The sequence below is a fragment of the Sapajus apella genome, unplaced genomic scaffold, assembly GCF_009761245.1.
Source record: "Sapajus apella isolate SASKATOON/1434 unplaced genomic scaffold, GSC_monkey_1.0 scaffold67, whole genome shotgun sequence".
In the NCBI taxonomy this organism is placed as follows: Eukaryota; Metazoa; Chordata; class Mammalia; order Primates; family Cebidae; genus Sapajus; species Sapajus apella.
This window is the reverse complement of record NW_022437007.1, coordinates 9,275,860-9,287,899: the sequence shown is the minus strand read 5'-3', so window position 1 is coordinate 9,287,899 and position 12,040 is coordinate 9,275,860. Positions and strand designations below refer to the sequence as shown.

The 12,040-nt window shown below is 33.8% G+C and overlaps 1 protein-coding gene across 1 annotated transcript in view; it reads right to left on the bottom strand.

Moving 5' to 3' along the window:
* The window catches only part of ASIC5 (acid sensing ion channel subunit family member 5), a 41,309-nt gene extending 31,754 nt beyond the window's left edge, over positions 1-9,555 (bottom strand). Inside the window, exons 1-2 of the mRNA XM_032248592.1 lie at positions 9,402-9,555; positions 6,406-6,712 (exon numbers count right to left, since the gene is read on the bottom strand). Of these exons, the coding sequence (XP_032104483.1) occupies positions 6,406-6,712; positions 9,402-9,441 (347 nt within the window). The 5' untranslated portion in view covers positions 9,442-9,555. The remainder of the gene's footprint in view (positions 1-6,405; positions 6,713-9,401) is intronic.
* Positions 9,556-12,040: the final 2,485 nt, after the last annotated feature.

The window sequence follows — 12,040 nt, the reverse complement described above, 5'->3', positions numbered from 1 at the left end:
ATTTTTTGAGACAGGATCTCAATATGTTGCCCAGATTGGAGTGCATTGGCACAAACATGGCTTATTGCAGTATTGAACATCTGGGCTCAAGTCATCCTCCCACCTCAGCCCCCCACGTAGCTGGGACTACAGGTGTGCACCGTCATGCAGAGCTAATTTTTGTATTTTTTTTAGAGACAGAGTTTTACCATGTTGCCCAGCCTGGTCTCAAATTCCTGAGCTCAACAAATCTGTCTGCCTTGGCCTCCCAAAGTGCTGGGACTACAGGCATTAGCCACTGCATCTGGCTTATTTTCAATTTTAATTTGAACTTCAAAACTCTTCTAAGTTCTCCTTTCAAAAACCTTGCTTAGCTAGAATTTGCCTTACTCTTTAACCCACCGGGTACAAGGCTAGTAGAAGAAAATAACAATAAAAATATATTAATTTGTTTAAACAACTTAACATCTGGTAATCGATTATCAAATCTTTCCCTCTTATGCATATTAGTGGTTCTAAATGTGCTTCTCCAAATTATATGACCCAAATGAGTAAGTTTCCTCTAAAATCCAAGTTGATGCCTGACTCAGGCCTTATTTGAGTCCTGCTGAAACAGATCCATTTCTCATATTTATAGGAAATGTACATTTTACAGATAATTTTGTGGAAAAGGAAAATGAGGAACAATGTTTGCCTTTTGTATTCTTCTTTGAACAAATTTTAACATCTTACCATTCTGTAACTAATAAAACCTTTAATATGTCTTTATATTTATATGAGAAGCAATGATTTTTACCTTCAGTTGAAAATCCTTGAACAATTTTTTTCTTGCATCAAACAAATTTGAAATAAACAAAAAATTCACAGTGATGATAAACATGAAGACCCAGTACCTGAGTTACTCATAAACAATGGATCAAATAGCATCAATAGTCACTATAGTCAGTTATTATTTCTGATTTTAGTGGAAGAAATAAAATTCTGAAGTTTTTCATCAAATGAATAGAAATTTTTGATGAATTTTGTGATAAAGATATTTTAGTGAAAATTTTAGTCACAAAGACATTTGAAAAGCACTAGAATTGATACCAAAGAATCAAGTCACAAAATATTATTACAATTTCTGGAATTTTTGTGAAATGTGACTTTTTATGAATTTTTGCCAGTTGTATTGTTAGGAGTTTGTCTTTCTGTTTGTACAACCATTGCTTCATGTGAAAAGAACCTTTAAAAACTAAAATTAATAAGTATTCTTTAATCAACTACAAGTAAGAATAATCTGGCTGTGCTATGGAACATGAATATATGGATAAAATTAATTTTGATGAAGTCATTGACAAATATTCACAAAGAAAGGCTAAAAATAGAAACACAATGTTGTTATTTATTTCTGTGTAAAACCAAAGAAAATGACTGAGGCAAGCCTCAATCATTTTAGAGGTTTATTTTGCCAAGGTCAAGGATGAGCCTAGGGAAAAGAAACAAAATCACAGAAATATCTGTGATTCATGCTTTTTCCAAAAAGGGTTTGGGGACAAAATATTTAAAGAGAAAAGAGTGGGCAGTAGAGGGAAAAGGGAAGAACAAAAAGGGGAAGGTAAATAATAGAAGCGAGCAGTTGCATTCTTTTGAAGCTTTGATCAATTTCACTGAATTTACATTTTACCTGTGAAAGAAGTGGGTGGAGGAATAGTTAACTATTGTTTGCCTAGTGCTTAGTGAATCTCTATTTTTATATAAGATTAAGTAAACATAGAGTAGAGGAAGAAGTCAAACATGCATTTGCCTCTGGTGAATGGAGGGATGACTTCTAGTTCTGCCTTTGTCCTGTAGCTGTGTAAATAAGCTGTTGATTTGTTTTCTCAGGGTGAAATTCAATAGAACTCCATTTTACCGTGAGGATGTTGGGGCCCATAAGAGATTTCCTATGAGAAAATTGTAAGAGGGGCCCTCTGAGATGGTATGTACCTTCTATCTTTGTGGTTATCTATTCCAGAACAAAATGGGAAGCAGTTGTGTGAGACTCAGTCCCCACACTTAACTTTTCCCTTTGGCATAGTGAGTGGGGGTCCTGAGATTTTATTTTACTTTCATGATTGGAACAGACTTAAAGAGCTTCTTCTGGTTTTTAAAAAAATATGTTAGTGTCCAAAAAGTATTAATGTATTACTTTTCCTTATTTTTTTGTATTGTTTATTTTATTTTTTAACATTTTTATTGACATGAATATACATAGGCCATTTTTATTATTTGTGTGATTTCATGACTATTTCCAAAACTAATTTTGTCATATAGAGGAGGAGGGTATTAAAAAACGATCTCTGACATACACTGGGTATAGGCTCCTGGTACTGATTGTGAAAAGTAAACCCCTTCTGTTAATCCAAAGTCACTTGGCAAAGTTTCCTCATCTTAGGTGTCCATTTTCTACTCACAAAGTGGTTTAACAAAAAGAGTATAGAAATTGGGATTCTATCAGCGGACCTCTTTCCAGTTTCTAACTTGTTAAACTCTAAGTAAATTACAGTGCTAAGCTTTATTTTTTTTCAAGTGAATAGGAGACAATGCAACTTAAAACAATGGTCTTCAAACTAGAATGTGCATATGTCTGAGTGTTCTCCTGCACAGATAATTTTACAGAAATACATTTTCCCATCCTCTTTTCACAGTGGTTCTCCCATATATAAAAAAGTGTTAACCTGTTACCCATCACAAATCTTAGCATAGAATGTATACTGCTGTGTAACAACCTCAGGGCTCCTAACATAGGCATACAAATTATATATTGCATAAGACACCTTTAGGAATTAATCAAAGCTCCTAAAATCTCATCTTACCCTGCCATATACATATTCATAGCTAGGGTAAAGTTTGGTGTTAGATAGAGGGTATTTGGCCCTTGTTTAAGAGTGAATTGACAAAGTCTTAAGTAGAATAATAAAATTTGTTATTTTAAATGTAACTGGAGTATTTGTTAGGACTTCCAGATTTTTGGTTATTTGAATACAGTCCACAGATAAAAATTTTAAATAATTTCTACAGGTGTATTTTAGCCAATAAAGTAGTTAAAATTTTATGTAAATATATGAAATATTCATTCCTATTACAGTAAATTTTTATACTGTTTTATCTCATAAATATAATAATATGCAATATGTTTGTGATAATATAATTTGATAATACAACATTTTTCATCTCCTAAAAATAATAAATAAATATACTTAGGATTATGGCTAACAAGGTAGACATATGCAAGTTGCATATATAAGTTAAAATACACAGCTTTTCTAATTTTGTTTAGATAGCACATTAACTAAAATGTTTGAAGATCATTGGCTCTAAGAACTAGAAAATATCTTGAGTTATTTTCCTGATCTGTCATTAATTTGCTGAGAAATGCTGAGTATGATGTTTACATTGGGAATCCAAGTTATCTATCTATTAAATTAGACATTGGGAGTTGGAGCTATCTCTAATGCCTATAAACTGATATTGTCTTAGTTCTTTGTTCCCCAAGGAAGAATAATTTTCTTATAATTAAGAATTTTCCTGTTCTACCATTATAGCCTCTAAAATATTAAATCTTCTTTTTTGTTGGTCCGGGTACTTATTATATCTGAGTTAGGATATACTATCATTTTTTTTAAATGTCATCTAAGGCAAAATTTATAATCATTGATTTGAGATTTGAGTTATGCAAAATGGATTAGGTTTTCAGACCAAAAGTTATAAAAGTACTTGGATCATAGGCTATTAGAGAGTTTTGAACATCTTTTTCTTAATTTAGCTGTTTATAGTTACTACTTTCCCTATAAGCACTGGTTTAGCACTGGTTTGGTGTGTTGTGTCTTCATTTTCATTCATCTCAAAGTATTTTCTAATTTTCTTTGGGATATCTTCTTTGACTTGTTTGTTATTTAGGTGTGCATTGATTAATATATACACATTTGTGAATATCCTAATTTTATTTTGATTATTGACCCTTAATTTCATTCTATTGTGATTGATAAGTGAATAATTTAAAATATTTTTAACCTATTTTATTTTGTATGTGGCCTTGTAGATGGTCTATTCTAAGAGAATGTGCCATGTGCACATGAGAAGAATGCATATTTTGCTGTTGTTGAGTAGAGTGTTCTAAAGATGTTTGCAAAGTCTAGTAGGTTTACAAGGATATTTAAGTCTTCTATGTCTTCTATTTCCTTGTTTATTCTCTATCAATTTATTCTATTTATTACCGAAAGTGGGGTATTGAAAAATCTAACTATATAGGTTAACTTATATCTTCCTAATAGACTGATCATTTATGCAACATAAAATGAGCATTTTTTAAATGTCAAGTAACATATATTGCTTTAAAGTCTACTTTGTCTGAGATTAGGATATCTACTCCAGCTTTCTGATGGTTGACATACCTTTTTCCATTCTTTTACTTTTTACCCATTTGCATCTTCAAATCTAAATTGTGTCTTCTATACACAGCATATTGTTGGATCTTTCTAAAATAATCTATTCTGATAACCTCTGCCTTTTGATTGGATTGTCTAATCCATTCCAATTTAATTATTAATATAGTTAGATTTGCATCCACCATTTTACTTTTTGTTTTCTCTGTGTCTTATACCTTTTGTCTTAAATATACCTTGGCTTGTGGCAGGATTATATCAATCTCTACTTCTATTTCGCATGGTCTTTTTCTGCTGTATCTCTGTGTGTTCTCTCCTCTCCTTATAAGAACTTCAGTCTTTGGATTTAGGGCTCATCCTAATGCAGTATAACCTTAAATTATCTAATTATATTTGTAATGACCCAATTTTTAAATATGATCACACTGAGATTCCAGTAGACTTGAATTTGAGGAGATGCTATATAAATGTTTGCTTTTTAAAATAAATATTTTTCCATCAGTTATGGTTGGTTTTGGATCACTCTGAGGTTCCAGAAGACTTGAATTTGAAGGTACTATTTAAATGTTTGCTTTTATAAAGAAAAGTTTGCTTTTTAAAATAAATATTTTTTCACCAGTTATGGTTAGTTTTGGAGGAGACAGAGTGTACGGACTTCCTCGATTTGCCATTCTGGAAGTAATGTCTACATTTTCTTTCAATCAAGGATAACTGCAACCAATCGTTGTTTTTGTTAGAACACATGCTACTTAAAATAGTATGAGGCAATAGTATTGAAAATGATTTTTTGGGGGGGAAAGATTGATTTGTTTTGACTTTTTATGACCTTGACACATATCTTGAGTTCTTGAAATACTGACAATCATACCAATAAGCTGTAACATCTACTATATATTGAGCACCAGTTCTAGAAGTCCCCATAGGAATGAAACGCAATGGAATACTTATCACCTTATCTGATGTAACAATAAATGTAAGAAGTAGATGATATTATCTCATTTTCTAAATATAAAAATCAACACTAAGAAGGCTGAGTGACTTGCCTAATAACTAAGTGATGTGTCTTAAGAAGCCTTCCCTTCCCAGCAAAAATCCTATGTGTGATCTTTTAGGCTTCACCACAGGCAATTACAAAGCTTTGCCTGAAGCCTAGTGTTGGCCAGTTGCTCTCCTCTAAGAAGATTTGTTGTACAGTCAATGGACTACAGTTTTCTGGAATGAGTTGCAATCAAGGACTCAAGACAGTGGCAGTAGATCATTGAATCAAATGTAACTCTCTTCTGAGTTCAGGGCTCTGTGCAACTGCACTGATCACAGACTCATGGAGTTAGCCTTGCCTCTACTATGTTAAATAGCTCATCAGGTACACTAGAAAATTTTGTATCTTTATGTGTTTGCACAAGAGTTCTCTCTTCCAGTTCTTCTTCAAGCCACTTAGAAAGCTCTAGTCATCTTTTAATACCCAGAAGATTTCCATAACATCCAAGATGTAGACTATTAATCTGATCTGTAGGATTTCAGAGCCCTTGCACATTGTTTTATTTTACTGTGTAATTACTATATTGCATTGTGATTGTTGATGTTTCTCTTTTCTGCTAATTAATGAACTTCTAATATGCAGGGATCAAGTTGTTTACATTGGGCCAGACACAGTGGCTCACATCTCTAATTTCAGCACTTTGGGAGGCCAAGGCGAGTGGGTTGATTAAACCCAGGAGTTTGAGAACAGTTTGGGCAATGTCGTGAAACCCCATCTCTTTTACATCTATTTAATGACAGGATTTGGAATGTTACCTAGAATACAATTGTGGAAGGAAGAAAGAAAAGACAGAAAATAAGTGAAAGAAGAAATTAATAAACTTCTTTGCTCCCTTAAATTTGTACTTTTAGGTGCAATTTAAGAACTCCAGTGGTTTTACTATGTTAATTTCCACATGAGAAAATTTTTTGTCAGTCATCCAAGAAAGATTAGGGTAGTAAATTTATACAAACAAATTATTTTTTAAAAAGTAATTTTTACCTGTTCAAATTACAAAATGTTACAGCTGGGAACTCCATCTTTTCCACATACTGAACCTCAATAGATGTTGTGGTTGGCCATGTGAAGTAGTTGACCAAGCGACTGTAGATCTGCCATATCACAAGTGCGACTGAGCCCAGGACCACCACCAACCAGAGCACCTTGCGAATTTTGCTCTGGTTCTGAACAATATTGTGTACCCCATGAAAGGAAGTGGAGATGGCAAAGTCATGGTCAAACTTCTTTCGGTCAGTGGGCGATGGCAGCGGTTTCTTTGAAAGGCAAAGCTTTATCTTTTCTAAGAATCCTTAAGGTTTTGCCCATAAAATAATTAAACAAAAAAAGTAATTAGTTATGAAACCTTAATGCTATCTGTAAAAAAAACACAACTTACATAAATTTAAACAGGTGACTCTTTTTATGTCTAATTCATAGAAACTAAATATTCATCTTTTGTTGCATGATTTATTCAGGAATGAAGAAGTGTAAGTGTTGGCTACATGAGTTTATAGAGAAGATGCTAATGCTATTTATAGAATGCCTATTATTAATTTAAATGTTTTAATAGCATGATATTAATATTTGACTTCCAGCTTTAAAATCAATGGGTTGGTTGCAACAACTCATAAACTTTAAATATTAACTCTTATATTTAAAATGCTCTTTCTCTCCGAAAGTCCTCTAGAAGTCATGAACAAAATCAGGTTTATTCCTTTGATAGTCATAAGTGTGGCTAAAAGTAATTTGTTCTTAACTAATGTTTGTCCTATGATGGTATAATTTATGGCAAATGTAACTTTCATTCTTGTATTCTTTAATGTACAATTATTTTAGTTCTTGTTCCTTGTTTAGTCAGAATGTTTAGTATTCAGTTGTAGTATTAGTTAAGTAATCTATTTTCAACCTCTTCAGGAAATGAATTCATCCTTTCAAGCCTATCAGGAATCAATCAATAATATTTATCGATATTCATTGGTAAGAACCAGGGAAGGTAACACTATATTTTTTGGCAATATATAATACGTTCAGAATTTCATTTTGATGAAATTTCTTTCCATTTGTTCATAGGAGAAGAGGCAAAGAATTTCTCTGTTGAGGGAAAGGTGCAATACAGTTAAGAGCATGAGATGGGCTTCACAATGGAAGATCACGCTTCTGGTCCATTCCTTTCCTCTTATAATCTGCACAATTTTAGCCAGGTTTCTTAGTCTTATACCTTTTCTGTCAAATGGCAGCAATGGTATCTGGCTTATGAGTTTGTAGTATTAAATATGATAATACCTGGAGAGAGTGTAGCACATTATCTAGATCATGATAAGTACTTAAGGATATTAGATATTTTTATTATTCTGCTAATTTAGTGTGATGTGGTAAATAGTAAAATATTCAGGAATTTTAAAATACTTTAAAATAATCTTAAAAATTAGTTATTCAATGAGAACTCATGGACACAGGGAGGGGAACATCACACACCGGGGACAGTTGAGGGTGGGGTTTAGGAGGAGGGATAGCATTAGGAGAAATACCTAATGTAGATGATGGGTTGATGGGTGCAGCAAACCACCATGGCATGTGTATACCTGTGTAACAAACTTGCACATTCTGCACGTGTACCCCAGAGCTTAAAGTATAATAAAAAAATTAGTACTTAACGGCTTTATATATGTTCATAATTAGGTGAATTAACTTTTATATCCTTTGCCAAAAATAATAATTTTTGAATACCTATATTCAATACTACTATTGAATGTATGACCTATATTCAAAATAATACTACTTGAATACCTATATTCAAAAAGTGTTATTACTCATAAGAAGTTTAAATCTCCACTTATTTTTAAATCATTATTTAATACAACATAAATAACTAATTAGCTAAGCTTTCTGTTTAGTTATGGGACATATGCTATAAAAAGGTGTCTATTAACATTTTCTAAGGAAGTCCATTTCATTCACTCACAAATTATATTATGATTATTTTTACAAATTATATTATGATTATTATTCACTCAGCAAGAGATCTTGTATCAATATGACTAGCTGGACATTGGACTAAAATCTTAAAATAGCACCCTCATTAATTTTTTTAGTATAAAATTAATGAACATGTATCAAGTAACTGGCATAATTTCAGAGAAAAATCAAAAACAAGAAAAAAGTTATTGTTACTCATTAGCAAAATATAATTAAATATGCTCTTTTGTGTATTTAGTCATGACTTGCAAACATGTGAATATTTTACTCTGATAAAAGAACAACTCAGTCTCTGGATAACTTGTTCCCTTCCTACAATAGGGATCAAAGCTATTAGAAGGGAAAGACTAATCTACTGACTAGTTACTGACAAGCAAAGTATGGCTGGCTGGTTGCAAGCATTACCCAAAAATAAATAAGTGTCAAATTTGTCTGTCAAAAATCAGCCCACATAATATAGATCTAATCCTTGACAATTGGTTTGGAGTTGCTGGAGTATTATCTGCCATTTTCTACTGTTTTAATAGAGCTTTTTTTGTATTAATGTTTTAGGTGAATATATGACTGTTAGGAAGATTAGAATTGGTTTAATAAATGATCCACCAGTTTGCAAAGCAGAAACTTCTTACTTTCCTGACTGAAGTATATACAGTGTAATTATGACTGGTAGAGCTTGCTGATCAACATAGAAGCATTTGAGGAACATTGAACAAGTTTTATTTTATTTTAAAAATAGAACCTGCAGGCCCATGATAAATAGAAATCAAAAGAAACAAAACAAACAAAACCAGATTCTAGCATATAGTAATATTTAAAAGCCATTTTGAGTCCCTCATACAAACTACTTTTTTCCTAAGTAACTAACACTATTTATTTTTTAAACTTATATTACTTGTATTGTGTTAAACTGACACTGGAAATCAAAATTCCCAAATGAAGAAAAAAATCCCTTTCTCTTTTCTTATTTCTGGCCTCTAGAAATGAAAATTATTACTGCTCTGAGGAGTTCACTCTTTACTCACCTTTCTCAGCATATACTTTTGATTTTTCCGTCTGCTCCATTTGCGATTTCAGTTAAGCAAGAGTCCTCAGGGTAACCCAATTTTCATCAATAACAATATTCATTTTGTGGCCTTTATATAAAATACAGCAGTTGAGGTTGTAAAACATGGAGGCAATTAAAATGTTTGTGTTGCTATGTTTTGCCTCATAAAGCACATAATCTGAAAACCAAAAACGTTGACAGAACCAGGTATGGGCATTTATGGACTGATGAGAAGCTAACCCAGAGTGAAAAGCAAAAAGTATCATTAGGAATCCATTTTCTCACAGTTAAAGTAACAATTCCTATCAAATATCTGTAGTTTAACAGGAGCCCCTGACCAGGCTAGTTGACACTCCGATGATTCACCTAGGACAGTTTGTAGCTTTTCTTTTTACGTTTGTCTTTATTCGACTTCGAATTAAAATGCAGCTGGAATAAATTTTTTGTGTGGGAAAGGTGTCTTCCCTTGTTGATGTTTCTTTCTGAGTAACAAGCTGTTTCTATCTGAAATAGTAGCCAATAAATATAACAAAATAAAACACCAAAAAATATCTGCTCAGAAAGAAATAATTACTGAAAGCAAACAACTTACTAAAACATGCAGGCTAATTATTTTTTATATAAACACTTTTGGAAAATTGTTAAAATTTATTATATCAAATAATAAACTGAAGAATGTGCATTATTGTGCATAAATGGCACCATCTCTTGACGGAATGCAGTGATTGCATGTCTCTCTACTTAATGGAGCTTGTTAGAGTCACCATTTTATAAGCATCTAACCATTAATCATTAATACACTTACATATATTTTGCACATATTTGAAAACTTGTAAACTCAACACTGTAAGTTCAAACTAGTCTTATACGGAGGCAAAATAATTCCAAATGATGTAAGTAAAGAACCTGGCTAGAGGTCCCCAGTCATCACAGTAAAGATTTCAGGAATAGGATTAATTTCATGATATATAAATTTCTCCATTAAAGAGCTCTTTTTTGGGGGTTAAATTTATGTATCAGTCTGTTCTCACACTGCTGATAAAGACATACTGTAGACTGGATAATTTCTAAAGATGTTTAATTGACTCACAGTTCCTCATAGCTGGGAAGGCTGCACAATCATGGTGGAAGGTGAAAGAGGAGCAAAGTTACATCTAACAACGTGGCAGGCAAGAGGGCGTGTGTAAGGGAACTTCCTTTCATTAAACTATCAGATCTCGTGAGACTTTTTCATTATCATGGGAATAGCATGGGAAAGACCTGCCCCCATGATTCAATTAACTCCCACTAGGTCCCTCTCACAGCACATGGGAATTATGGGAGCTATAATTAAATATGAGATTTGGGTGGGGACACAGCCAAACCATTTCATTCTGCCCCTACCCGCTGCCAAAGCTCATGTCCTCACATTGTTCAAAACCAATCATGCCTTTCCAAAAGTGCCCCGAGTCTTAATTCACTTCAGCATTAACTCAAAATTTCACAGCCGAAAGGCTTATCTGAGACAAGACAAATCCTTTCTGCCTAGGAGTGTGTAAAATCAAAAGCAAGCTAGTTATTCCCTAAATACAAGGAGGTACAGGTATTGGGTAAATACACCCATTTCCAAATGAGAGAAATTGGCAAAAACAAAGGGGCTACTGGGCCCATGCAATTCTAAAATCCAATAGGGTAGGCATTAAACCTTAAAGTTCCAAAATGATCCCCTTTGACTCCATGTTTCACATCTAGGTCATCCTGATGCCAGAGATGGGCTCCCATGGCCTTGGGAAACTCCACCCCTGTGACTTTGCAGGGTATAGCTCCCCTCCTGGCTGCTTTCATGGGCTGGCATTGAGTGCCTGTGGCTTTTCCAGGTGCATGGTGCAAGCTGTTGGTAGATGTAACATTTTGGGGTCTGGAGGACAGTGGCCCTCTTCTCACAACTCCACTAGGGAATGTCCCAGTGGGGACTCTGTGTGGGGGCTGCAACCTCACATTTTCCTTCGGCAATGCCCTAGCAGAAGTTCTCCATGATGGCGCTGCCCCTGCAGCAAACTTCTGCCTGGACATCCAGGTGTTTCCATACAGCCTCTGAAATCTAGGCAGAGATTTCCAAATCTCAGTTCTTGACTTCTGTGTACCTCAGGCTCAACATGTAGAAGCTGCCACGGCTTTTTGAATTGCACCCTCTGAAGACATGACCTGAGCTGTGCCTTCGCCCCTTTAGCCATGGTTAAAACAACTGGGACACAGGACACCAAGACCCTAGGCTGCACATAGCAGGGGGATCCTCGTCCCGGCTCACAAAATTTTTTTTTTTTTCTCCTAGGCCTCTGGGCCTGTGATGGGAGGGACGGCCATAAAGGTCTCTGGCATGTCCTGAATATATTTTCCCCATTGTCTTGGTAATTAACAAATAATAAAATGAAAGAAAGCTTCTTCTTAATTTTATTTGCTCAAATTTGTTCCTCTCTTCTATAATATTTAAAAACTATAAAAGTATTTGCTCTTTCTCACACAAATCCAGTAACTCCTCATCTCTTTATTACTTTAAAATGAACTTTTAAACACTTTTCTCTTTAGCTTTGAAGGTACTTCATTCTCACTTCTACCTTATTACTGATTTTGGTAAAT